The sequence below is a fragment of the Aotus nancymaae genome, unplaced genomic scaffold, assembly GCF_030222135.1.
Source record: "Aotus nancymaae isolate 86718 unplaced genomic scaffold, 86718_ANA_hifiasm-v0.15.2.pri h1tg000017l, whole genome shotgun sequence".
In the NCBI taxonomy this organism is placed as follows: Eukaryota; Metazoa; Chordata; class Mammalia; order Primates; family Aotidae; genus Aotus; species Aotus nancymaae.
In genome coordinates this window covers 11,664,421-11,691,687 of record NW_026988429.1, presented here as the reverse complement: position 1 = coordinate 11,691,687, position 27,267 = coordinate 11,664,421, and the positions used below count along the sequence as shown (strand labels likewise).

The following is a 27,267-nucleotide window of genomic DNA, read 5'->3' as shown; positions in this document are numbered from 1 at the left end:
CTACAAATGTTTATTGAAAGAGAAACACTTCTGCAAGGCAGGCCAGTTCCCCGCCAGGGTGTGCTAGGACCCCAAGTGGATGTGAGGGGATCGTTTGCTGTTCCAGCAGTGCCTGTGCTGTCCCCTGACTGGTCTAGGCCACCACGGTTCCTTCATCCAGGACTTAGTGAGTGGGGCGGACACCTGCATTCCTGGAGGCCAAGAAGAGGTATCAGCCCTGGAGAGGCAACAGGGAGGGCGGCGTCGGGCTCTAGGTGAGCATGGGGTGGGTCTTCAGGCAGCTTTTCTCCATTAGTGCCGCTTGTGGGCATGGGAAACGCTAGGGTGAGAGGTGAGGAAGAGAGAGGAAGACAGCCCAAGGTGGGGTGGGGCAAGAAGCAAACTCCAAAGGCGCTGTGTACCTCGCTGTGGCCTCAGGGCTTGGTGGGGAAGCACAAGCAGGTGAGTTCCCGGCTGCCGCTGTGTCTGTCCACAAGGGGCAGGGGGTGTCTCGTGAAGTGCTGGACCATGGCGGCCACAGAGGGGAAGCGCTGGCCAGGGAGGCAGGGCATCTGTGAGTCCCGTGACCCTCATGCTGGGAGCAACTTCCTGAGGCAACTGTGGGACTCTGGCAAGGTGGCTTTTGACACTTTTCTAGATATCTTCCTTCCTGTTTGCCCCATGCAGCTCCACTGCCATTTTGCTGCCTGGTTCCAAGCCTCAGGTAGCTTTCCTGCTGCTGCACCCATGGGCACGCCGCTGGCCAGACCCTTATGTCCAAGGCTAGATCAAACTGACTCTAGGGCGTGCCTCTGCCCAGGTCCCCTAGTGTGGGGAGCTGAGTGGTGGGTGACTGTCTCTAGTTTGCACCCCAGCAAATGCTGGGTGTGACGTAGAGTCATCAGGGGAGGTAGACAAGATTCTGAAGAACCTGGACCCTGCCCTCCTCCCAAATGGGTTCATTAGAGACACAGAGGCCCCCACCTCGACCCTGTGCAGACTGAGCCATGGCAGGAGGAGCACCTCCACCCCTAGAGCCTCTTCCCAGAGTGCCAGGTGTCTGGGAAGGAGTTCAGGGCTCTGGGCTCTGTCATTTCCGCCCACCCCATAAACATACAAAATGCGGGTTTTTCCCTAGGCAAATGCTCTTGGCTGGGTCTCAGGTACTGCTGTGCTGCCCCTCCTTAGGCCCCTGCCTCCTCCAGCTCCCACCTCCTCATGGTTCCTGCCCTCCCGGCCCAGGGCATAGTGGCGCCCGCCATCCAGCCGCCTGATGGGAATGTTGAAGACCCGGCCTCGGAGAAGCACTGCCAGGGTGAAGGGCTGGGAGCCATGAGGCCCCGAGCTGGTGCGCACGGTGTAGGCCCCATCCTGTGGAGGAGACCCCAGCCATCAAACTCATCTTCCAATGGCCCTCCCACCGCCCCTACCCATGATGGGGTCAGAACCTTCCTGGCTCTCCTGTGCCCCACTGCTGGGCCGGCCACAACCTGTGAGAAGAAGGGGTTTCGGAGAAGGCCCGGGCTCCGTGGCTGCCCACCTTTTGTAAGCGGAGCAGGGCAGTCTCAACAGCATGGCGGTCACTGTTCCCTGAGTACCAAGGCTGAGCCAGCAGGTTGCCATCCTGTGCATACACACAGCCACTCAGAGATGTGCCAGGGCACTGGATTGGACGTGGGGTGCCGAGGACCCAGAGTGCAGTTTTTTGTGTTCCCATTGCCTTTGCTCAACTGAGTCCCCGGCAGGCAGAACAAAGAGGTGTCCCTGTCTGGGGCACAGCGGGGTGTCGCACATGTGTGTCCAACATGTGTTCTCGCGGTGGTGCACCCTTCAGCCCAAGAGGATTCCTGGGTGAAGACCCTTAGGCTCTGCTCCCCGAACCCCTCCCCACAGCCTGCTCCCAGCCCCTCCTCACCTCAACAGCTGAGGCGCTCCCAGTGGGGGCTGCAGAGGGAAGAGACAATTTCCTTCCTGCTAGAAGAATCAGATTATAGAGCTGGGGCTGTGTGGGGGGTGGACAAGGGAGACTTCTAGGGGACAGGTGCAGGGGTGGGGAGCAGGAGGAGGCATGCATGGGCCCGAGCCCAAACCCAGGCGCCCAGTGCTTCTCCCACTCTCCAGGTCCAGTGCCCTGGCAGGACCCACCAGCCAGGCCTCAAGTGACTTCCAAATGAGATGTGATCTTGGGGCACAGACTAGGAGCTTCCTGATTTGGCACAGACCCTCGAAAATCCCCGAGGGTCCCCTCAGGCCTGATCTCATCTGGAGTCAGAGCTTCAGGGACATCCTTAGGAAAGTGAGGCCTGAGGGAGTCTGGCCTGCAGGGCTGGGGCTGGGGTAGGCGCTGGCAGGACAACCTACATTCATGCTGAAGATGCCTGCAGTCACCTACTTATTTTTTTTTCAGACTAGTCAAGTGCAGTTGTGAGAAGCAGGGAAGGAGTTTGATCTGTAACTGACTGTGAACAATCAGTTGAGATAACTCACTACCTTTGGACCAGCCTGTACTCACCTTTAGAGGTGGCATCCGCTGCGCCCTGGCACACAGGAGGTCTGATCAGAAGAGGCCGGGCCCTGCAGGCCTGCCGCCCGGGCCCCAGGTCCCACCCTGAGTCTCCCTCCCTGCCTCCCTCTCTTCTCCCCTGACCATTAGCCTCTTACATTCCAAGTTTCCTGGGGGAATGTGGGCCTGTGGGAAGAAAATTGGGGGACAGAGCTCAGGGTCTTTGTGTTTTTTAAGAGAAAGAGCCAGTGAATCCAGCATCAAAGCTGCCCCTGCCACCACTGCCAATGGCCCTGGGACAGTGCAAGGAGATCCCATCCCAGGGTCAGGGCTGGGGAAGGCTGAATTGGGGTGCTGTTTCTTTTCTTTTTTTTTTTTTTATCTTATTTCTAGTAATGGCTATAAGCAATGGGGTGCTGTTTCTGCGTGCGTGTGTGTGTGTGTGTGCGCGCGCGTCTCTCTCTCTCTCTCACACACACACACATGCACACACCTGGTTGGGGCACTTACCTAGGCACCACTGTTGCCCTGGGCAGAAGCCCTGAGGGCATCAGGACTTGAGAGCTGAGAGTCTGAGTCAAAGCCAGGACTGAAACAGAGAGGGCAGACTGGGCTCGGCTGGGCACCAGGCAGGGAACCCACGCTGGCCAGGGTGGGGCTGAGAACAGCTGCAGGGCCTGCTGCTTCTCTGCAGCCTGGACTTTCTGGGAGTGCTTCCAACCAGAGGCAGATGCTGTCCTGGCTGCAGCAGATGGGGAGCCCCACCCAGCCCATGCTTTAAGTGGGGCACCTCCCTTGCCGGCACAGCATGGGTTAACCTGGACCACAGGCAGAAGTGTGATGACCATGCAGTGACTGAAGGCAAATGCATGTTGTTGGGGGTGGTGAGAGGCGGCAAGGGGAGCAGATAGAGCTAGGAGAGTGTGTCGTGCTCTGGGCAGCTGAGGGCCTCGGGCAGGAGGGGTCTGGAGCTGAGGGAGGGGCTCACCTGGATCGGGCTCACATTCCAAGTAGAGGTCCTCATCAGGTTTCTTTGGAAGGCCTGGTACCTAATGTAGGGAGGGGTGTGTGGGACCATGGTTTGCCCAGTCCTGGGGTTCCATTTAGGACTAGGGGTCCTGGGGGAGGAGCCATCAATTTGAAGGCGTGGCAGGCACCCCACTCCCGCCTCACACAGTGACCCTCTTTCTGGGAGCCAGCTTGAATGATTACAATTTCTCCTCTGCCTGAGAGGGGGCATCCCACAGGCACCTTCCCCTTCAGAGGTGCCCATGGGCCGCAGCTCTCAGAGAGTGTGAGGAGGAGCCCTGAGCGGTACCCTCAGGACAGCTGGCTCATGCCTGCCAGGGGCCTGTGGCTGAGGGGCAGGGGCTCTGCTCTGGGCCTTTTCCCTTGGTTTCAGGGATATTTCCTGGGCCTCCCTCGCCCCCCACTCCATCCCACCCCTCCAGTTTCCTAACCAGAACCCTGGAATGTGAGGTGGAGATGGAGGGGCTGCTCACCATTCTGGATGATGCACCTTGCTCTGGAAGGAAAAGGAGGGAACCACCTGTCATGTGCAGCAGGGAGAAGAAAGGAATTCAGTGGGCCTGAGGCTGGAAAAGCAGAGTCCCTTAGGGCGCCTCTGAGGAGGGCCTCTAAGTATCAGCTTTGAAGCCCCTGGAGAAAGCTTTCCTTATCCCCTGATGATTCTCTGCACAGCCTATGGTGTCACCTGTCCTGACCTCCCAACTGACTTGCCAGGCCTGGCTCCAAATGACTTTGGACTGTTCAAAAAAATCATAGCAGCTGGGCACAGTGGCTCATGCCTATAATCCCAGCACTTTGGGAGGCCGAGGTGGGTGGATCGCTTGAGGTCAGGAGTTCGAGACCAGCCTGGACAGCATGGTGAAACCCCCTCTCTACTGAAAATATAAAAATTAGCCAGAAATTACTTGAACCCGGGAGGTGGAGGTTGCAGTGAGCCAAGATCACCCCACTGCACTCCAGCCTGGGTAACAGAGTGAGACTGATTTAAAAGAAAAAAAAAAAAATCAGAGGAGTCGAGCCAAAAAAAATTTTTAAAAAGTAGACCAGACTCTGCTTCTGTGTGATCTTAGGCACAGCATTTCATATCCCTGAGCCTCAGTCTCCTCATTCATTTCATTAGAGGCAACGCCAACTGCCTGCCTACCTTAGAAATCGGTAAGTAAAAAGGGGCACAGCCATGTGGGTCTCATACTCTGGTTCTCATATTCTGCCCCTTCATGGCACATCCCTTGGTGCCATGAAGGGGCAGAGTATGAGACCCATATCAGACAAGCACAGCTCTACCCTGTGGCAGGAGGACTCCCTGTCCCAGGGATGGAGCCACAGAAAGAGAGGACATCACATTACCTCGCCTTCCGAAGACAGGTGCCTGCTTCCTGGTCACCGGCAGGCTCACTCCTCCCTTTAGCTGTGGGCACAATGGGGGCCGGTGAGGGCAGATGGGGGAAGGAAACTGAGGTACGTTTCCTTCCAGGAGGGCAAGGAAGGGACGATGGGACAGGATGGGACCACTTGCATCTGTGTAGCTTTAAAAAATGTACAAAACAGACGACTCTTGTCTTTGCTTCTACTCTGTGGCTCTTTCTTTGTTGTGAATCACTCCTGCTTTTTACAAAAATTCTAGTGAAATGTATGATAAAGGTGGTAGCTTTCAAAATCCAAAAAGTCCCACTAGGATCAAGGTGGGAATGAGAGTTGGCAGTGACTGGCAGCTGAGGTAGGGACTTCTTCACTCTGGAGGTGGAGAGGGGTCCTCAGGTCCCAGAATCCAGGGAAAGGGCAGCTGAGCCCCTTCCCTCCCCCTCAGGCAGGTGAGAAGGACACCCTGGGTGAAGCTGAGGGGATGGTGGAAGGACCAGGCCAGGAGTTGGAGGAGTGACTGACAGCGGCAGGGCTCTGGCTTCTCTGCATCTGGCATCTAATTTTTCAGGGCCTCTTGAATGCAAATGTGGGGGTATCTTGCAAATGAGATGCCTCTAAGATTCACTCACTGGGAAATGGCAGCTTGGGGTGGGGTGGGTGGGGAAGGAGGGACTTCTGGGGAGGCCTCTCACCATGGTGGGCTGAGGCAGGAGTGGCTTGGATGGATCCAGGGGGCCAGAGTGATCTGGAAAAGACCGCATGTGTTGTGAGCTGGTGGGTTCCTCCCAGGCGGGTTCCCATTTTCCTTCCCCCCCAGCCACCTAGCCTCCATTTCCTCCTCCTTCCCTTGCTCCCCTTGCTCATTGGCTTCCTGACAGCCCAGTCTCCATGGCAACTGGAGGCGGGCAGTTTCCCTGCCCCCACCTGGCCGAGGAGCTGAGCAGTGGGGGTGGGATGCCAGCAGCAGCCAGGGCTCTCCCAGCACCCCCACCCTTGGCCTGAAGAAGTGTTGGGATCTCAGAAGGGGAATGCCAGGCCCCGGCTGTTGCCTTGGTTACACCACCCCTCCTTTTCCCTTCCCACTCTTCTTCCTCCCTTCTGCCTTCCCTCCCTCCGTTCCTTCATCTCTCTCTCTTTCTCTCTCTCTCTCTCTCTCTCTGCCCAGCCAAGAGGCCCCGATGGCTGCCAGCTGAGGCCTCCCTTGCTGCCTCAGCACAGGCAGGGGAGGAGAGGCAAGGCCTGTGCCCTCTAATCTTATGGGGACCCTCCTGCCCTGCCCAAGCACCCAGCCTCCCTGCCTCCCACCTCCCAGCCCTCACCCAGGTACAAGGAGTTTTCCTCAGTGCCAGGAAGGTGGGCAGGGGCTAGACTGAGGGGCAGAGCCTCACAGGGGGGAAGCTCATACTTATTCTCCTCCTCGTCCTCCTCCTGGGCCTGGAGGAAAGGATGCTCAGTGAGCGGGAATGGAGGGGAGAGGGTGTTCAGCACAGGCTCTGGCTGCCACCTCCCCCACCCCAGCCTCAGCAGCCAGACTCACCTTGTGTCTCCAGGTCCCTGGGGCAGGCAGAAAGGATGGGCTGGGGGCATCTTCTCTCCAACCTGGGGAGTCTGCACAGACAGGCTAGCCTCACCTCCTCCCTGCCCACCTTTCCCCAGTATAATAAACCACCTGCCCTTGACAGCGCCAGTGCTTCAGCTCAAAGGAACCACTCATCACAGGCATTTCCAATGCTGCCGCAGGGCCACTGAGGTAGGCATTTTGGAAACAAGGGGCCCTTCTACCTATGCCCATCCCCTGCCTTCTGCACCCCTGATTCTGGCCAAGACAGATGGGAGAGTGAGGCCCCTGTGACTCAGCAGTGCTGGGCTCTGGGAGGTAGGAGGTGTGCAGAGTCACTGGGGGGACCTGACTTGCAAGGGATCCCAGTCTGTTGGGCCCCTCTTGCCCACTGTCACTTACCCACACATCTGGGGGGTGGGAGCGGTGGCCCCAGCCTGCAAGCACACTTTAGTCAACTCTGCCCAAGGGACCCTTGAGTTTGTGTGAGACAGACGCTGTGTTCTGGGACAATCATATCTATGACAGTGTGACTGACAGAGACCTTGGGATCAGGGCAGCAGAGAAGGAGGCTGGGGGCAGAGCTAGTGCCTGTGGGCGCACAGCTGCATGAGCTGGTGCCCTTGGGGATCCCTAGGGCTGACTAAGAGATGGAGGCATGTGAATGGTCTCCCTGGGCAGAGAGGGTCCTGGCAGAGCCAGCACAGCTCCTGGGATGACTGTGCCCAGGAGAGGAGGGGTAGAGAGAGACAGGAGGCAGGGGAGAGAGGAGCCCCAGTACTTACCGGTGTCTGCTCCCAATGAGCTTGTCCTGGAAAGAGCCAGGGTGGGGAGAAGAGGGGTCAGTGTAGCCTCTCCCTGGCTGAGTCCTGGGCATCCCAGGTGGGCAGGTTGGTGTGCCTGGGGCTGCCCGAGGACCACATCTTACCATGGCAGAGGCAGAGGAGTTTTGCCTCCCTGGAGCCTGGGATCTGCCACAAATGGCCTGGGGACAAGGGCTCCATTGTTCCCATCATTTGCATCTCCCAAACACCAGGAAGATGGATCTGCTGTGGCCTCCAACCCCAGACCAGCTTTATCCAGGACACTCCCAGGGCCCAGCCCCAGCTCGCTCAGCCTCCCCTAGGTGGGCCATCCCCATGCTGTGGTCTCCAGCCCCTCTGCCCGACAGCAGGAAGAGCTAAGCTAGACCAGCGTTCTCAGGCTTCCTTCAGCTCTCTGATCAGTGTCGCCTTTCTTATTTCATAGACATTACATTACTTGGCAGATCCAATTAAAAACAGCAGGCTGGGCTTGCAGTTTTCTTAAACCTTTACTACTGTTGTCATTTGCTGGTGAGTGGTGACCAATGGTCAGGGAAGTGAAGGTGAGGGAAGCGCCTAGACAGAGGCTCTCATATTTAATGGGGCAGCTTCACTTTTCGATGGATGTATTTATCCATTCAGTGGGTATTTACTGAACATCCACTGTCTGCCAGAGATTGTTCCAGGCCCTGAAGATGCTGTAGGAAAACGAAACGGGCAGGCATGACGTGTGTTTCCTCATCAGAGTCTCACAGTAACCTTGTGCTGCAAGTACTAGTTTTATCCCTGCTTTTCAAATGAGGAAACTGAATGTATTAGTCAGCTGGGGCTGCCATAACCAAAACCCACAAACTGTGTGGCTTCAGCAACAGAAATGTGATTTTCTCACTGTTCTGGAGCTAGAAGTCCAAGATCAAGGTGCGTAAGGGTAGGTTTGTGATGCAGCCTCTCTTCCTGGCTTGTAAACAGCTGCTTTCTCTGTGTCCTCACATGGCCTCTTGTCTGTGCACGCACAAAGAGAGGCGGTTCCGGTAACCCTTCTTCTTATGAAGACACCCACACTATCAGATTAGGGCCCCACCCCCATGACCTCATTTATCCTTAATGACCTCCCTAAAGACCCTATCTCTAAATAGTCACATGGGAGGTTAGGATTTTAGCATATGAATTTTAGGGAAACACAATTCAGTCCTAACACTGAGGCTCTGAGAAGTGGAATAGCTTTCTGAGGTCATGCAATTAGCAAGTGTTATAGGTGGGATTCAACCCCAACTCTGCCTGCCCCAGAGCCCATGCCCTAGAGGCTAAATGTCCTGTATCTCTCCAGGATTGGGTCAAGACCCTCCTGTCACTGGGCATGGTGGCTCACGCCTGTAATCCCAGCACTTTAGGAGGCTGAAGAGGGTGGATCACCTGAGGTTGGGAGTTTGAAACCAGCCTGACCAACAGGGAGAAACCTCGTCTCTATTTAAAAAAGTTAAAAAAAAAAAAAAAAGACCTTCCTTTCCTACGATGGAATTAGCAGTGCTAATTGTGACCTTTCTTAAGGGAGCGCATGACTTCCAGGGGCCCTGTTACCTGAGTGAATTTTGGAACCTTGACTTTCTGAGAAGGGTCACAATAAAAAGGAGAGCTGGGGCCTGGTGTCTGACTCTAAGTCAGGGGATAAGGAAACACAGATCACAGTCATGAATGATGATCATGGAGCTTTCTTGTGCTTACTGTTTTGGTGGCATCCTGGCTGTTGGCACAAAGGAGAAACGAAGCCCATGTGCTTGCAGCTTTGGAACCACCAGGCTGGGGGCACTGGGGAGACACCCAGGGATGGAGAGGAAGACCAGACAATTCCTGGGATCTGCAGGCAAACGGGCACCCAAGAAACCAAGAAGAGTTATTGGGTGGTTTCACAGGGAGCCATTTGGTACAGAGGGAAAAAGTGAAAAAACACAAAGAACAAATCCTCACCCAGAATTGGTCCTGCTGGGTCTATTCTTTGTCCTCCACTCCCAGCTGACCTTTCTTCCACATTTTGAACCATAGGCAGGGGGCAACTTCCTTCACCCAAGGGGAACTCCTTTGGAATCAGGGTCAGTGAGAGGTTCTGGACACCACCCCACTGTAAACCTCAGCCTGAGTGAGTTTCCCAGTCCATGCTGCCCTCACTCCAGCCACCTCCCTGCTCTGTTCAGGGCTTTGCATAGGCAAATGCCAAGGCCTGGGTGAGTGAAAGGGCCCCAGGCAGAGGACGGAGTCCATCCTATCTGGGTGGGGATGCTGGCCTGGGCAGATCTAGGAGAAGGGGAAGGAAAGAGGTCTGCCTCAGTGGCCTTGTCTGGTCACACAGGCAGATTGGGACATCCTCTTTATCCGTCTTTGGCACGGAATTGTTCTGTGCACACCATAGGTATTCCATGGGTATGAATTCCTGGAAGTGGACTTACTAGAAACTCACATTTTGAAGCTTTCACGCCCCATTGTCTGCAGCACCTGAGTGCCTGTTTTATGATCCTTCCATAGCACAAAGTGATTCTCCAAATTTTTCAGGTCTTAGCTACTGAGAATGGGCCATGGGCTCAAGTAGTCTAAATCCACCCTCAGAAAACACATAGTGGTATTTAGAAAAAACTCAGATGGATTTTCCCCTGCTCTCACACACAACAATCAACCCAGAGGAGACTTCTGTGACCAAATGTGGTGGTGGCGGGGTGGGCGGTTCTCCCCAGTACCAAGTGAGCAATCAGTTCTGCCACGGACACCAGTGGGGTATCTGCCAATTCAATTCCAACACTACCTACCTGGAGACAGAGTCAGATCCCACAGGTGGAGGGCTCAGTCCCCAAGATGCCCTGCCACCCCAGATACCAGGCACAAGTCTAGGCCTCCAAGACTTCTGACCAACTGGCTTCAAGCTGGGGTTCCCATGACCTCCTCTTAGGGTTTGATTAATTTGCTGGAGCAGCAGCTCACCGAACTCAGTGAAACATTTACTTAGGTTTTCTGGTTTATTATGGAGGATACTGCAAAGGATACACATGAAGAGATGCGTAGGGCAGGAATAGAGGGAAAGGATGCGGAGGCTCCATGCCCTCCCTGGGCACACCACCCTCCAGGAGCCTCCACGTGACCGGCTATCAGGAAGCTCTCTGAACCAGGTCATTTGGGTTTTTTAATTTTTTAAATATATATATATATATATATATATATATATATTAAAGACAGGGTTTCACTATGTTGGTCAGGCTGGTCTCAAACCCTCGACCTCAGGCGATCCTCGCGCCTTGGCCTCCAAAGTGCTTGGATTACAGGCGTGAGCCACCACACCCAGCCCCATTTGGGTTTTAATGGAAAATTCATGACCACAGCATTCTTTCCCCCAGAGTATGGGGTAGGACCCTCTCTGGAATTAGGGTTCCCAAATCAGAAAGGTAGAGGAAGATTAGAGTCCTGCTTTGGGTGGGTGAAAGGAGGGCAGGAGAAGGCCAGAGAGATTCTGTTTCCCGAGGCCTAACACAGTCAACATCCTAACAAAAGCCTCTAAATGCCTGGCATGGTGGCTCACGCCTATAATCTCAGCACTTTTGGGAGAGGGAGGCAGGCAGATCATGAGGTCAGGAGTTTGAGACCAGCCTAGCCAAAATGGTGAAATCCTGTCTCTACTAAAAATGCAAAAATTAACTGGGCATGGTGGTGTCTACCTGTAGTCCCAGCTACTCAGGAGGCTGAAGCAGGAGAATCGCTTGAACCCAGGAGGCAGAAGTTGCAGTGAGCTGAGATAGTGCCACTGCACTCCAACCTGGGCAACAGAGTGAGACTCTGTCTCAAAAAAAAAAAAACAATTGCCAAGTCTGGTGGCATGCACGTGTAGTCCCAGCTACTTCGGAGGCTGAGGAGGGAGAATTGCCTGAACCTGCAAGGCAGAGGTTGCAGTGAGCCGAGACTGCACCATTGCACTCCAGCCTGGGCGACAGAGTGAGACTCCGTTTCGAAAAATACATATATAGGAAAACTAGCCAGATGTGGTGGCATGCACTTGTAGTCCCAGCCACTCTGGAGGCTGAGGCGGGAGAATTGCCTGAACCTGGAAGGCAGAGGTTGCAGTGAGCTGAGACTGCGTCATTGCACTCCAGCCTGGGGGACAGAGAGAGACTCCATCTCAAAAATAAAAAATAAAAAAAGCCTCTAAACAGGGCTATGGGAGTTATAAGCCTGGAACCGTGGACAAAAACCTACATATGGAAGAAATACTCAAGGTCATTGTTGCCAGCAGACATCGGCAGACACCATCAGAAGATGGTGAAGTATAGCCGGGACCTGGGGTGTGAGTGAAATGGATTCATTGTGAGGAGAAGGGTGGAGGTGGCTCTGAAGACCTGCAGGGGGATAGGTAGGCAGGCTGTGGTCAGAGGTCTCAGAGGTGGATCTGAAGCAGGCATCAAGAAGAACGAACCCTGGGAGGGTGGTGACGGCCAAATCCTGTTTCCAGAGCCCTTAGTGCCACCACCCAGGGCCCAAATCAGTGGCATTGGCAAACAGTGGTGTCAGTGCCCAGGGTGACTGCCAGACTGGCTTGGCTGTGACCTTTGGGACATTATTCCTGGCTATCTGGCCCTGCTGGAGATGCTGTGAGCTACAGAATAGTTTTAATAAATTATTTTCTAGCCAAGTCGACTTCTCTTACTTTCAGTTAAGAACTTTAATCTGGCTGGGCACGGTGGCTCACGCCTGTAATCCCAGCACTTTGGAAGGCTGAGATGGGTGGATCACCTGAGGTCAGGAGTTTGAGACCAGCCTGGCAAACGTGGTAAAACTCTGTTTCTACTAAAAAATACAAAAAACTAGTGTGGGTCAAGATGGCCAGAGGGACACCTATGTTAATTCTAGCTAAATAATTATAAGCTTGTTTGACTCAGAGTACACTGAAGTTTATACACTGAACTAAACTATATTATTGGTGCAGTTAATTAGAAATCAAGAGGCAACAGGAGGCCTAAGGTAAAGACCATCCGAGAGCACAGTAACACCAGGGAACACCTCGGGGTGGCTGCAGAGCAGGGAATACTGCTCTGGTCCCACAAATGTCTTCTCAACATGGAGACTATATAAGGGCCCCCTAAAGAGGGCTTATGCAAAGATCTCTGAGAAGGGAGGTGATCTCTGCTCACAAGTTCTGGGAGGGTCTTTGCTGATGGGAGCTGGCAAGGAGGAGAAAAGCCTTGCAAGGCAGAGATTACAGAACAGAATGCCTCAGGCTCTGCCTAGGTTCTTGGAATATGGAGTGATTTGAATTGCTCTATGTCCTCAATGCTCGGGAGATAAAAGCCCCTTGATGCGTTGGGTGTGGTCAGACCCTGTGGCTCCTCATCTGATATACTTCTGATGCAGCCGCACTCTGATAACAATTGGTGGTAAACTCAGAGTACTAGTTTAGTATGTCTTAGAAGGGTCTCAAGTGCTCTTCACAGGCTATCTTTCTTACTTCTTTATCCTCCCCTTCCACGCCCATAAAATCAATGAGATTATACACGTAATAAAAGTGTTTGGAGCACAGAGCTCAGGGCCAACACGTTTTCCATGCTTGCGTTGGTCCCCTGGACCCATGCTGTAAATTCTTCTCTTGTGTCTCTATCTTTATTTCCTCTTCTCAATCCCTCGTCACTGCCAGGACTCAGGGCACCCATGTACGGAGTTGGGCTGGTTCCCAACAACTAGCTGGGCATTGTGGCAGGCGCCTATAATCCTAGCTACTCAGGAGGCTGAGGCAGGAGATTGACTTGAACCTGGGAGGCGGAGGTTGCAATAAGGCTGAGATCGCACCATTGCACTCAAGCCTAGGCAATAAGAGTGAAACTCCGCCTCAAAAAAAAAAAAAAAAAGAACTTTAATCTGTAGATGAAACTTCAGAGTCAGTGGGATCACCAAATGAATGCTAAGAAACCCAAACAGTGAGCCCAGGTGTGTGTGTGTCTCCTAGGAAGGTGGAACCAGATAGAACTAAGTGTCATGGCGTTATACTTGTATACTCTTGGGACTATTTATTTATTTATTTTGAGATGCAGTCTCGCTCCATCGCCCAGGCTGGAATGCAGTGGTGCCATCTCGGCTCACTGCAAGCTCTCCCTCCCAGGTTCAAGCAATTCTTCTGTCTCAGCCTCCCAAGTAGCTGGGATTACAGACACACATCACCATGCCCGGCTACTTTTTGTGTTTTCAGTAGAGACGGGGTTTTACTATGTTGGCCAGGCTGGTCTCAAACTCCTAACCTCAGGTGATCTACCCGCCTCGGCCTCCCAAAGTGCTGGGATTACAGGCGTGAGCCACCATGCCCAGCTGGGCCTGTTTATTTTTAGAGATAGGGTCTCACCTTGTCACCCAGGCTGGAGTGCAATGGCATGATCATAGACCACTGTAGTCTCAAACTCCTGCCTCAGGTTTAGGTTAGGACTCAAGTCATCCTCCAGCCTCAGCCTCCCAAGTAACCAGGACTACATGCTCACACCACCAGGCCCAGCTAATTTTTTTTTCTTTTTTTTTTTTTGAGACGGAGTTTCGCTCTTGTTACCCAGGCTGGAGTGCAATGGCGCGATCTCGGCTCACCGCAACCTCCGCCTCCTGGGTTCAGGCAATTCTCCTGCCTCAGCCTCCTGAGTAGCTGGGATTACAGGCACGCGCCACCGTGCCCAGCTAATTTTTTGTATTTTTAGTAGAGACAGGGTTTCACCTTGTTGACCAGGATGGTCTCGATCTCTTGACCTTGTGATCCACCGGCCTCGGCCTCCCAAAGTGCTGGGATTACAGGCGTGAGCCACCATGCCCGGCCGGCAATTTTTTTTTTTTCTAAGATGGAGTCTCACTCTGCTGCCAGGCTGCAAGTGCAGTGGAGTGACCTTGGTTCACTGCAACCTCTGCCTCCTAGGTTCAAATGATTCTCCTGCCTCAGCCTCCTGAGTATCTGGGACTACAGGCGCATGCCACCACGCCCAGCTAATATTTTTTGTATTTTTAGTAGAGACGGAGTTTCACCATGTTGGCCAGGATGGTCTCGATCTCTTGACCTCGTGATCTGCCCGCCTCGGCCTCCCAAAGTGCTGGGATCACAGGTGTGGGCCACCTCGCTCAGCTGGCCCAGCTAATTTGAAAACATTTTTTGTAGACATGGGTGTAAGGGTTATTGCCGAGTTTAAAATGAGGAAACTGAGGCCAGTATAAGAATATTAAATGCCAATTTATTCAGCTCCCAGGTGAGGTTCTGTGGTCCGGGGAAAGGGGGCCAGAGAAGTCGTGCTGACTTCCTGGGCAGGGGTTTTTATGGCTAGGAGGACCGAACAACAGCTGGGTGCTCTGATTGGGTCCAGGGGAGCGGGATTGAGACAGGGTGGGCCGTTATTGGTTGGCGGGTTGATGGGCGAGTTGTTGAGTGGGTTTTCCGGTGCAAGAGCCGGCCAGGGTTGCATCAACCGGAGCCTTCCAAGGGAGCCATGCGGCAGAGCTAGGTTCCGAGTGCAGAGCCTGGTGCCGGGTGCAGAGTCAGGTGCTGAGTGCAGAGGTGGGTGTGTCAGACCTCCCGGTGAGGCAACCGGCCTTACAATGGGGTCTTGCTATGTGGCCCAGGCTGGTCTCAGATTCCTGGCCTCAAATGATCCTCCTGCCTCAGCCTCCCAAAGTGTTGGGACTACAGATGTGACCTACTGTGCCCAATGATGAATTATTTTTATAATTTTAAAAAATCAATCATTATAGAAAGAAAGAAAAAGAAGAGAGGAAGGGAAAGAGGAAGGGAAATGTGACCTGGACTTCAAATATGAGAAAGCACTGGGAGACAGAGGCACTAGGGGAAGGGATAGCCAGGGAGCAGGAGGCCAGGCCAATGGGAGATTACATGGGGGCCACCAAGGGAAAGCCAGGTTTCCCTTCGCGAGGGGAGTAGAAGAGTTGCTGATAACACAAGGACTCCTCTCCCAGTGGAATGGGAACCCACAAAGACAAGTGAAGTGTAGGTGGGGTAGAGAAGGAAGAACTTTCTAAACATGAGGTTAGGGTTAAGCATGTGGGGAGAGGCCTGGAGCTGAGGACACGGGGCCGTGGTGGGACAGGGAGCTGCAAGTGGAGAAGGAAGCCCACGAGGGTAAGGGGCCTTGAGTCCTCAGGACATTTTTGCCAGAGCAGGTGCTCAGGTTAGAGGCCCAAGACGTTCCTGGTGGAAGGGCCTGCGGCCCCCTGAATTCTATCTGTGGTTGGGTTCAAGCTGAAGCTGGGGCAATCCCAGAGGAAAGCGGTTTGCAGTAGGAGGAACGGTGCTGTCCTGGACCAATGGATGATGGGGCTGGCTGAGTCCCTCTTCCTCCCACGCCTGCTGCCGTCATAGGCCTGCTGACTCAGCTGACTCTGGGGACAGCTGTGATGGGCGATGAAGGGCTGACAGAGTGAGAGACAGATGGCTCCCTAGAAGAGGCCCCTGCCTCGTCCCTCCCTGGTGCACAATCATTTCTTGCCGCAGCTTCAGAGCTTTGTGAGAGACCCTCCCTCTGTCTCCCCTGGGAGTAGGCAGAAAGTCTGGTGTGTAGTTTGTTGGCCAGGCACGGTGGCTCACCCCTGTGATCTCAGCACTATGGCAGGCTGAGGTGGGTGGATCACCTGAGGACAGGAGTTCAAGACCAGCCTGGCCAACAGGGTGAAACCCTGTCTCTACTAAAAAATACAAAAAACTAGCCAGGCATTGTGGTGGGCGCCTGTAATCCAGTTACTCAGGAGGACCAGCCCGGCCAACATTTAATAGTCCCTCTCTAGTAAAAATACAAAAAATTAACTGGTCTTGGTAGCATACACCTATCATCCAAGTAACATGGGAGACTGAAACAGGAGAATCACTTGAACGTGGGAGGTGGAGGTTGTAGTGAGCCAAGGTCATGCCATTGCACTCCAGCCTGGGTAACAGGGTAAGACTTCATCACAAAACAAACAAACAAAAAAAAAAAACAGGTGGGTGCGGTGGCTCACACCTGTAATCCTGACACTTTGGGAGGCCAAGGCAGGTGGATCACCTGAGGTCAGGAGTTCGAGACCAGCCTGGCCAACATGGCAAAACCCCGTCTCTACTAAAAATACAAAAATTAGCCAGACGTGATGGTGGGTGCCTGTAATCCCAGCTACTAGAGAGGCTGAAGCAGGAGAATGGCTTGAACCTGGGAGATGGAGGTTGCAGTGAGCCAAGATCCCACCATTGCACTCCAGCCTGGGCGACAAGAGCAAAACATCATCTGAGAAAACAAAACAAACAAACAAAAAAGTCTGGTGCGTAGTTTGTCTGTTTTCCCAGAGGGCATTCCACTAGCTCTGCTCAGGTTCTCCAAGGGTTAGACCCAGGGCTGAGAGTTGAGGTTGGCTTTCGCCAGCCTCTAGGGTACAGCGTCCAGCCAGCAGCACCTTCATATCTTCCCTTTGTCCCACCAAGGTGGTGTGCCTCTGTCCCACTCACCTGTCCTGCCCTGCCCTATTCCAGAACCTTTCTTCACAGTAGCCTGGTTGTGTCACGGCTCTGCCTAAAACCCTTAAGTGACTCCTCATGGCTCCTTGAACAGAGACCAAATGCTTCTTGCTGCCTGGAAAGATCAGGCCCCTCCTACCTCCCCAGCCCCAGTCCCTCCATTGATGTCCAGGGACTCCCTCACACTCACCTTCTCTCTGCTCTTCCAACGTGACGGGTCCAGGTGGACCATGCTGCATCCTGTTGACTTAAGGAAATTTTAGTGGAATTTCTAGATATTTACTCAATCCTTACAGAATATGACAAAGAGAGAAGGCATTCTTTTTTTTTTTTTTTGGAGACTGAGTTTCGTTCTTGTTACCCAGGCTGGAGTGCAATGGCACGATCTCGGCTCACCGCGACCTCCGCCTCCTGGGTTCAGGCAATTCTCCTGCCTCAGCCTCCTGAGAAGCTGGGATTACAGGCGCGCGCCACCATGCCCAGCTAATTTTTTGTATTTTTAGTAGAGACGGGGTTTCACCATGTTGACCAGGATGGTCTCGATCTCTTGACCTTGTGATCCACCCACCTCAGCCTCCCAAAGTGCTGGGATTACAGGCGTGAGCCACCGCGCCCAGCTGAAGGCATTCTTTTTTATGTTTTAAATTTTAAAACAGATATAGGATTTCACTATGTTGTCCAGGCTGATCTTGAACTTCTGGGCTCAAGCAATCCACCTGCCTCAGCCTCCCAAAGTGTTAGGATTGTAGATGTGAGCCACCGCACTTGGCCAAGAGGGCATTTTTTTGTTTTTTGTTTTTCTGAGATGGAGTTTCACTCTTGTTGCCCAGGCTGGAGTCCAATGGCCTCATCTCAGCTCACTGCAACTTCCACCTCCCAGGTTCAAGTGATCCTCCTGCCTCAGCCTCCCAAGTAACTGGAATTACAGGCATTCACCACCACGCCTAGCTAATTTTGTATTTTTAGTAGAGACAGGGTTTCTCCATGTTGGTCAGTCTGGTCTCAAACTCCCAACCTCAGATGATCTGCCCATCTCAGCCTCCCAAAGTGCTGGGATTACAGGCGTGAGCCATCCCACCTGACCAAGGGCATTCTTAATAGCAGCAAAACAGTACAAAGAAAAAAAAAAACTAAAGAAAAAAAGACTCTTGAAATGTATATCATACTTCAAAAAACATTATCCCCAAAATGGCAATACCCTCTTCACAGGTGCCTGTAATCCCAGCTACTTGGGAGGCTCTGTCTCCCAGAGCCCAGCCCTCTCACCTCCACCTCAGCTCTTTATCCTGCACTCAGCCACAGCCTCTTTTTTTTTTTTTTTTGAGACAGAGTCTCGCTCTGTTGCACAGGCTGGAGTGCAGTGGCGCAATCTTGCTCAGCTCACTGCAACCTCCGCCTCCTAGGTTCAATAGAGTCTCCTGCCTCAGCCTCCTGAGTAGCTGGGATTACAGGCAACTGCCACCACGCCCGGCTAATTTTAGTACTTTTAGTAGAGACAGGGTTTCTCCATGTTGGCCAGGCTAGTCTTGAACTCCTCACCTCAGATGATCCACCTGCCTCGGTCTCCCACAGTGCTGGGATTACAGGTATGAGCCACCGCACCAGCCACCACAGCCTCTTTACCTGTCTTTCAGCTTGATCCAGTCATCCGATGCCCAGATTCTGCCCCAAAAAGAGGCCAGGAGGTGACCAAGTGCACAGGAAACTCGGGTGAGGTTGGATGTTGGGGGGAGCTGTTGCAAACAGGGTGACATGGCTTCTCTCCACCCTTTCTAATCTTCACCAGGCCCTTCTTATCTGGAGTGTACACTTGTTATTCCTCCTCTGGAACATCCTGGCCCCTTTCCTCCCTCCTCCTGCAGGCCCCATTTTAGGTGACCCTCCCTCAGCAGCGAGGGTCTCAGACCAGGGCAGTCCCCTACTCCACTCTCTTGAGGTCTCACCATAATTAAATCTACAGGTTTATTTCACTAGACTGTAAACTCCCACACTCCACTGCACGCTATGTAAATGGGCAGCCACTGTGTCTGTTAGGTTCACGGCCAAATTCCAAGCCTGGCATACAGCAGGCTCTCAATCAATATTTGTTGTAGCTGCTATTCAAATCTTACTCATTCTTTACAGGTTGCGCAAAGCCTGCCTCTCAGCAAACATCTTTGGTCTCTCTTCTCTGGAAGGCCCATGTCTTGCTCTTTTCCTGTCCATATGTCATGGACTACCAGGCCTAGGCTGAGGCACAACGCCCTGAGGCCCCGGCTGTGTTTACCTGCTGAAAACAACCCCTTTTTCCCAGTGCAGATGGATCAACAAGGACTGTCTTCCCCGGATATCTCTGACCGACCTTCCCCACCCCACTGGGTCCTTTCCTCTATTGGCTTTCCTGAGAGGGTGGGGCATCCGTTCCTCCCCCGCCTTTTCTCTCCCCCACCAAATGTAGCATGGCCTGCGTGAGAGGCTTTCTTCTTCAGCGCAGAGCCTGGGAGCCAAGCTTCTCCCGTGCCTGCTGCTTCCTTGTTCCTTTCTCCCAGGACTGGGAATGGGAAAGGGTCTGGAAAACCAGCAGGCCTTCTACCCTCCCTGTTAGGAGAGACTGGACTCGGTGGCTCTCGGATGCCTCCATCCCCATCTCCTTCCTTGATGGGCCTGGAGGGCCCTGAGATCACCCTTCCTCCCTTTTACCAACAGAAAAGCTGAGGCCAAAGAGGAATGGATGCTGGCCAAGGCCATCTGATGTACAAAGACCCAAAGCCACCGTCCCTCACCCCGTCCCAGGCCACTATGGCTACCTGAGCAGTCGTTCCAAGGGAGAGGTCGACCCCTGGTGGTGAGGAGGAGCGTGGCAGCCTGTCGTTCATTTCCTGAGCCCGGAAGGCTGACGGTGGAAGGGGCGTTGCCTAGAGGACCACCGACCCAGGCTTTAGTTATCAGAAAGGTAAAATAAAGGAATGGCCCGTAAAACAAAAGAACCCAACTTTTCCTGGGCTTTGCCTTTCCTTAGCCACATTCCCTGTAATGACCTAACTTTAACTGCACCCTGCTGGTTGCTGGTTGATCTTCAGGGAGCAGGGACGGGTATTAAACGGTTTTTGTCACATTGCATGTCCCATGAGCCATTACTGACTTGGGGGTCTGTTGCTAAGCCTTGGAATGCAGAAGCTCACATTCTGATAATAAGATTTCTAATAATAAGAGAATGGACTCCAGGCCGGGCCCGGTGGCTCACGTCTGTAATCCCAGCACTTTGGGAGGCCGAGGCAGGTTGATCTCCTGAGGTCAAGAGTTTGAGACCAGCCTGGCCAACATGGTGAAACCCCGTTTCTACTAAAAATACAAAAACTCGCCGGGTGTGGTGGTGTGTGCCTGTAATCCCAGCTACTTGGGAGGCTGAGGCAGAATTGCTTTAGCTCGGGAGGCAGAGGTTGCCGTGGACCGAGATTGCGCCACTGCACTCCAGCCTGGGCAACAGACTGAGACTCCATCTCAAAAAAAAAAAAAAAAGAAAAGAAAAAGAAAAAAAGAGAGAGAGAGAGAGAGAATGGGTTCTTATTAAAGAGTCCAGAGGCTGAGCCAATAGCTGTCTCCAAGTTTCTATGGTACCTATCTCTCGTCTCTAGGGGTAGAAGGGCTACTCAACAAAAGGCTGGTTGTCTTAACAGAAACATTCAGAAAACCAAGCCTTTGAGAACTTCCCAGGCAGAAATGGGCATGCTTAGAGACCACTCGACCAGTTAATATGAACCCCACATCTGCTACCAAAAGAATTTGGGCAATCTACTTTGAATATACCTTCTGGAGCTGTTTCTAGGTGTTGGATTAAATGAAATATTTCTATGAAGTAGCTTGCCTCGACCTAACTAAGAAAGAATGAACTCTCACTGACATACAGGGTCATGCGAAACCTTCATTGACTAGGTATTTTCCTCCTTCCTTGATGATCCAGGATATAGCAATATATGCCCAGATCAGGAAGTGTAAAAGCTGAAAATGGAGTTGGAGACAGAAAGTCCAGTGTGTTGCTGGCCACTGTGGTGTCACTGCTCCCGATACAGGTGTAACCTGAGTCCCCCGCTTGGGAGCCAGAAATCAGCTGAGAAGAGGCCTCTGGAAAGAGGCTGCCCTGGCCCCAGAGGGTGGATGAAGTAGGGCCTCAGCACAGCTCATCCCACCGAGCAGGCCGGACCCTGAGTTTCTCCTGGCTTGCACTGAAGGGTCTGGGTAAGTCCCTTCTGTAGCGTCTCAGAAGCTCCTTGGGTAACCTGGGAAGTTAGGAAAAGAGTTCTGACATTTGACCCTGAGGTGTGAGAAGAGTGGTTTGAGAGAGAGGATGCTGAATGCGAGTGCCCTGGTTATTACCTCCTGGCAGCCTCCTAACCTTCACCTTGACTCTGCCATGTAAAATTAATGCCTGGGCGCTAGGCGCCGACGACGGTCAGACACCGTGGCCTGAAAACCCTGGGACCTACATCTCGGACTTGGAGGACCCAGGCCTTCCCTGGGCTTCTCCAGGAGTCCTGCAGGCCACACAGGGACACTAACAGACCTTCCGCCTCAGGGTCTGCGCTGCTCCTCCTTCCAGGAATGCGAGTTTGCTCTGGGCAATGGAGGATGGGTTCAGGAGGTCACTCTCCGTACCTACCAGGCTGTGAGCCCAAACCCCCACCCACCATCCTCTTCTACGGCCCCAACCTGGTAGGGAGGACAGGGTGGAGCTCAGGTTCGCAGAGAAGGAGGGGTCGGACCAGCGACTCCAGGGTAGAGCGGTGCGTGCAGGGGTGGGGAGCTGGGTTTGCGAGGAGAGAAGGCCATCTCCTTCCCAGCACGGGAGCCCCCTGCTAGCCACCCAAATCCCACCCGGCCTGGCGCAATCTTCGCTTCCTGATCAGCACCCGAGACCCCGCCCCGCGGCCCGCTGCCTGTCGGGATTTGTAGTTTGTAGGGGCGGGGCCAGGACGCCCTTGCGCGCGCTAGCGGGTGTGTGGGCGTGCGTGTGTGAGAGACTCGGTGTGTAAGTGTGTCCGAGGGTCTGTTCTGGTGCTCCCGTTCCCTCCTGACCTCGTCCCGGAGGGCCCTCCGGACCTGGGCTCAGCAAAGGCACCGCAGGCCTCATCTTCCGAGACCCCGCCCCGCAGCCCACTGCCTGCTGGGATTTGTAGTTCATAGGGGTCTAGTCCCCAGGTTGGGGCTGGGTTGTGGTCGCACTAGCAGCGGGGCGTGCAGCCCTCCAGTGTCCTCGTTTTTCTCGTGAGACTGGATCTGGACAGTGGCCCCGGCGCGAGGCCCGCAACTCCGGCTGGGCTCCCAGTGGCACTTTCTGCCGACCCTGAGATGTACCCGCCACGCCTGCGGGACTAACCTCTACGTGGGCAAACCGATGCACAAAGAGGGACGCGCTCTGGCTGTGGTCTGCCCTCTTGTGAGAACTTGGACTAGGAGACCCAGCCCAGGCCTGGTGGGCAAGGCTGGGCCAGGCGAGGATGTCGGCCAGAATGTGCGATCAGTAGTGTTTCAAAATAATAAACAGGCCTGCCCAGGACTGACTCCGCACATTAGTGCTGGTTACCTTACAGGCTTGACTGATCAAATTTTTATTTGACACCACTACAGAGGGGAGCCCAGGGAGTGAGGAAGTCTCTCCTGACCAAGAAAACCTATGGTCCAGCCTAGCCTACCCTAGCCTGCAAGTCTGCTTTGACGATAAAAATCAACAGAGTTTAGGAGGGGGTGAGGAGAAGGGGTGTTTTGTAAACTGCAAAGCTCAGGGTATGAGCGAGGTGTTATTATTATCGGGATCAGACCTCAAAAGCACTGGAGAAAAGGTCTGGGCCTTCAGGATCCTTACCTTAAAAGGGAGGGTATGGCCCGATGCAGTGGCTCATGCCTATGATCCTAGGATTTTGGGAGGCTGAGGTGGGTGAATCACCTGAGGTCAGGGGTTCGAGACCAGCCTGGCCAACATGGGAAAACCCCTTCTCTACTAAAAATATGAAAATTATCCAAGGCATGATGGCACATGCCTGTAATCCCAGCTACTTGGAAGGCTGAGGCAGGAGATATGCTTGAACCCAGGAGAGACTGTGTGATTGTGTCACTGCCCTCCAGCCTGGGTGACACAGTGAGACTCTCTCAAAAAAAAAAGGAAAAAGGGAAGGTACATTTACTATATTTATGTAAGAAATCCCCTTTGGGAGAAACTGGGTGATAGGATTTCCCTAGACCTTTTTTATTTTATTTATTTATTTATTTTGAGACGGAGTTTTGCTCTTGTTGCCCAGTCTGGAGTGCAACGGCGCAATCTTGGCTCACCACAACCTCTGCCTCCCGGGTTCAAGTGATTTTCCTGTCTCAGCCTCCCGAGAAGCTGGGATTACAGGCATGTGCCACCATGCCTGGCTAATTTTGTATTTTTAGTGGATGGAGTTTCTTCATATTGGTCAGGCTGGTCTCAGACTCCCAGCCTCAACTGATCTGCCTGCGTCAGCTTCCCAAAGGGCTGGATTACAGACATGAGCCACTGCACCCGGCCCTTGTTTTATTTTTTTAAATGAGATGCAGATGGGTCAGGAAACTCAAAGGTTATAGAGCCCTTTTGCTTTATTGAGATATAATGTACCATATAATTCACCTGTTTAAAGTGTACGATTCAGCATTTTAGTATGTTCAGAGTTGTGTAACCATTATCACCATCTAATTTTGGAATATTTCATCATCCCCAAAATAAACATGTACCCATTAGCAGTCCTTCCCCAGCCCCCTCCATCCTCTTTAGCCCTAGGCAACCACTAATCTACTTTCTATAGATTTGCCTATTCTGAACATTTCGTATAAACGGAACCATACAATATATGGTCTTTTGTAACTGGCTTCTTTCACTTAGCCCAATGTTTTCAAAATTCATCTAGGCTGTAGCATGTATCAGTACTCAGTACTGTTTTTGCAACTTTTTGTGAGTCTATAATTATTTTGAAATACATTTTATTTTATTTTTTTAAGACGGGGTTTCGCTCTTGTTACCCAGGCTGGAGTGCAATGGCGTGATCTCGGCTCACCGCAACCTCCGCCTCCTGGGTTCAGGCAATTCTCCTGCCTCAGCCTCCTGAGTAGCTGGGATTACAGGCACGCGCCACAGTGCCCAGCTAATTTTTTGTATTTTTAGTAGAGACGGGATTTCACCATGTTGACTAGGATGGTCTCGATCTCTTGACCTCGTGATCCACCCGCCTCGGCCTCCCAAAGTGCTGGGATTACAGGCGTGAGCCACTGCACCCGGCGAAATACATTTTTTTAAGCAAGGTATCTAGAGCAAGAGCTGAGACCAGGCGAGGTGCCTCACACCTGTAATCCCAGCACTTTGGGAGGCCGAGGTGGGTGGATCACCTGAGGTCAGGAGTTTGAGACCAGCCTGGCCAACATGGTGAAACCCTGTCTCTACTAAAAATACAAAAAAATTAGCCAGGCATGGTGTCACATGCCTGTAATCCCAATTACTCAGGAGGCTGAGACAGGAGAATTGCTTGAACTCAGGAGGCAGGGTTTGCAGTGAGTTGAGATCGTGTCACTGCACTCCAGCCTGGGTGACTGAGCCAGACTCTGTTTAAAAAAAAAAAGAGCTGAGATAGCTCTTTGTATGTGAAAGGACTCACAGCTGGCACTGGCATGTGGTGATAATGGGGAGGGCATGGGCTTCCACTACATGGCTTCCCATCCATCCTCTGCCACTCACTAAGTGGGACCTAGAACAAGTGATTTTGGCCTACTTTACCTCTGTTTCCTCATCTGTCAAAGGAGGATAATAAGAGGATCTATGTTAGAGAGTAAATGCGAGGATTAAATGAGAAAATCATATCAAGGATAGCACCTGGCACACAGTGGCAGCACTCAATAGTGTTAGCTGTTACGGTGCTGAGTACCTAGTGTGACACTGGCTGTACAGGGGACCTGTCTTCTAGGGTACTAGCCCTCCCATCCCAGGCACCCGGTGTCCTCCCCAGACCACTCTTGCTATACTGGACAGTCCCATTTTCCCAAGAACTCACAAGGAATTCCAGCATGTCACTGTTTTGGTTGCCCCTGAGCACCCAGCAGTGATTTAAGAAAAACAAGGCAAAACTTTGAGTTTTGAGCTTTATTCAGAAAATACGGCGATCCACACCCCTGGCCATTCCCCAGGGCCTGTGAAATGATCCAGAACAATTTATTTGTAAATCAAGTTTAACAGCTAGAAGCATCCTGAATCAATGTCTTCAAAGGAATATTTTGGGGCCAGCGAGGTGGCTCACACCTGTAATCCCAGCAATTTGGGAGGCCGAGGAGGTTGGATCATCTGAGGTCAGGAGTTTGAGACTAGCCTGGCCAAAATGGTGAAACCCCATCTCTACTAAAAATACAAAAAAATGGCCGGGCATAATGGCTCATGCCTATAATCCCAGCACTTTGGGAGGCCGAGGCAGGTGGATCATCTGAGGTCAGGAGTTCGAGACCAGCCTGGCTAACATGGTGGAACACCATCTCTACTAAAAATACAAAAATTAGCCAAATACGGTGATGGGTGCCTGTAGTCTCAGCTACTTGGGAGGTTGAGGCAGAAGAATTGCTTGAACATGGGAAGCTGAGGTTGCAGTGAGCCGAGATTGCACCACTGCACTCCAGCCTGGGCAACAGGGTAAGACTCTATCTCAAAAAGCAAACAAACAAAAAATTAGCCTGGCATAGTGGTGCATGCCTCTTGGTCCCAGCTACTTGGAAGGCTGAGGCAGGAGAATCACTTCAACCCGGGAAGGGAAGGTTGCAGTGAGCCGAGATCGTGCCGTTGCTTTATTTTACTTCATTTGGGACAAATTAAGAGCAAGACTCCGTCTCAGGAAAAAAAAAAGAAAAAAAGAAATATTTGGGGGAATTTTGATGTTGGAATTAAGCGTTGCAAAAGATCCTGTTAGTCCCCATGATGAGGAAATGCAACAGCTCAGCCTGAGCTGTGCCTCTGGGTTGGAATCAGAGGAGCCAGAAGTGACCCTTTGAGTCTAGTGCTTTCATTCACAGACGGGAAACTGAGGCCAAAGAGGGCCACATGGCAGGGCAGTTTGAAAACAAGTCAGGAACTTGCTAGGAAGAATCTTTTGCAATTTCAGAACTTCTCAGCCGTGGAAATGAGTTCATACCCCAAGTCTATGGACACAAAAGCAGAAAGCTTATTGTCCTGGACATCCCCACACCTTGGCCAGAGCCCAAGCAGCCAAGCCCGGAAACCAGTGTCCAGTGATTCTCTTTCCTAGTTTTCTTTTGTTTTTTTTTATTTTGTTGAGATATATTCTTGCTCTGTTGCCAGGCTGGAGTGCAGTGGCGTGATCTTGGCTGACTGCAACCTCCGCTTCCCGAGTTCAAGCAATTCTCCTGCCTCAGCCTCCCGAATAGGTGGGATTACAGGCCCGCACCACCACACCCAGCTTATTTTTGTATTTTTAGTAGAGACGGGGTTTCACCATGTTGGCCAGGATGGTCTCAATCTCCTGACCTCATGATCCGTCCACCTCGGTCTCCCAAAGTGCTGGGATTAAAGGCGTGAGCCACTGCACCTGGCTCTTCCCTGGTTTTCTTCAGCCAGACATTCATTGTAGAAGTAGGAGTTTATTAATAATGGTAATGGAAACTTGCATTGTCCAGGCCTTCATTCTTTTTGGCAGACCCTCCCGGCTGGGCACAGTGGCTTACACCTATAATCCCAGCACTTTGGGAGGCCAAGGCAGGAGGATCACTTGAGCTCAGGAGTTCAAGGCTGCGGTGAGCTATGATCATGCCACTGCACTCCAGAGCCTGGGTGACAGAGCGAGACCCTGTCTCTTAAAAAAAATAGAAAAAAAAGAAAAGAAAAAAAGCAGCTCTCATTGAATCCTCACAACACTTTAAAGTAGTGGTCATAGGGCTGGGGCTTCTGTTCTTGTTTCACAGATGAGGAATCTGTGGCTAGGAAGGCTTAAGGGATTATTCCAAGGCAACAGAGTCTGGGCAGTATTAGAATGTGGAGGTTTTGCTGTCTAATCTGTTAATGCATTCAGTAAAAAATTTTCTGAGTGTCTATTACCTGCTGGGGGCTATGCAGGGTGCTGGGGTTGCAAGGATGACTTCACGTGGTCCTTGAGCTAGAGGTGCCAACATTGTGGTGGAGGAGGCACATGTGGTAGACAATAAAACACGGAGGGGGACAGAACTTTCTGCCGTGATAGAAGTGTTTTCTATCTTGGTAAGGATTCGGGTTACATGAGTGTTGCATCTGTCAAAACTCATTTAAATGTACACATGATCTGTGCATTTCACTATAAATTTGACCTAAACAAAACCAAACCAAACTGAATGCTCTGGGAGGACTATGCCTAGCGTGACCTTCGAGAAGCCCAGTTGTCTGGAAGCAGGCCAGGTTGCCCATGGATCCAAATCCACTTTTGCTATCGGATGTGGCTGAGAAGTTTTCCCATGGGGGTGTAGACGCAGGTGGCCCAGTGGCTTAATGCCCAGAATACCTGGGAAGCACTGAGGAGGGAGTTTCAGAGGAGGGATATTT

At 52.4% G+C, this 27,267-nt stretch overlaps 1 protein-coding gene across 50 annotated transcripts; it reads right to left on the bottom strand.

Moving 5' to 3' along the window:
* Positions 1-21,598, bottom strand: SH2D6 (SH2 domain containing 6). 50 transcript variants are annotated; one of them, XM_064377906.1, is made up of 21 exons: positions 21,402-21,598; positions 19,502-19,609; positions 18,339-18,448; positions 16,906-16,962; positions 8,957-9,089; positions 7,217-7,242; positions 6,834-6,868; positions 6,411-6,481; positions 6,193-6,307; positions 5,566-5,618; positions 4,859-4,919; positions 3,985-4,031; positions 3,471-3,531; positions 2,993-3,071; positions 2,641-2,668; positions 2,492-2,516; positions 1,895-1,953; positions 1,428-1,603; positions 1,192-1,350; positions 402-530; positions 1-217 (listed from the first exon to the last, which is right to left on the bottom strand). In XM_064377906.1, exons 2-21 carry the CDS (start codon positions 19,568-19,570, stop codon positions 64-66), a joined length of 1,647 nt encoding a protein of 548 aa, XP_064233976.1. In that variant the 5' UTR covers positions 19,571-19,609; positions 21,402-21,598; the 3' UTR covers positions 1-63. The 50 variants fall into 50 exon arrangements, with proteins under 50 accessions (XP_064233976.1, XP_064233977.1, XP_064233980.1 ...); XM_064377907.1 differs by having other exon boundaries at positions 1,895-1,950; XM_064377916.1 differs by having other exon boundaries at positions 70-191.
* Between the last annotated feature and the right edge of the window lie 5,669 nt (positions 21,599-27,267).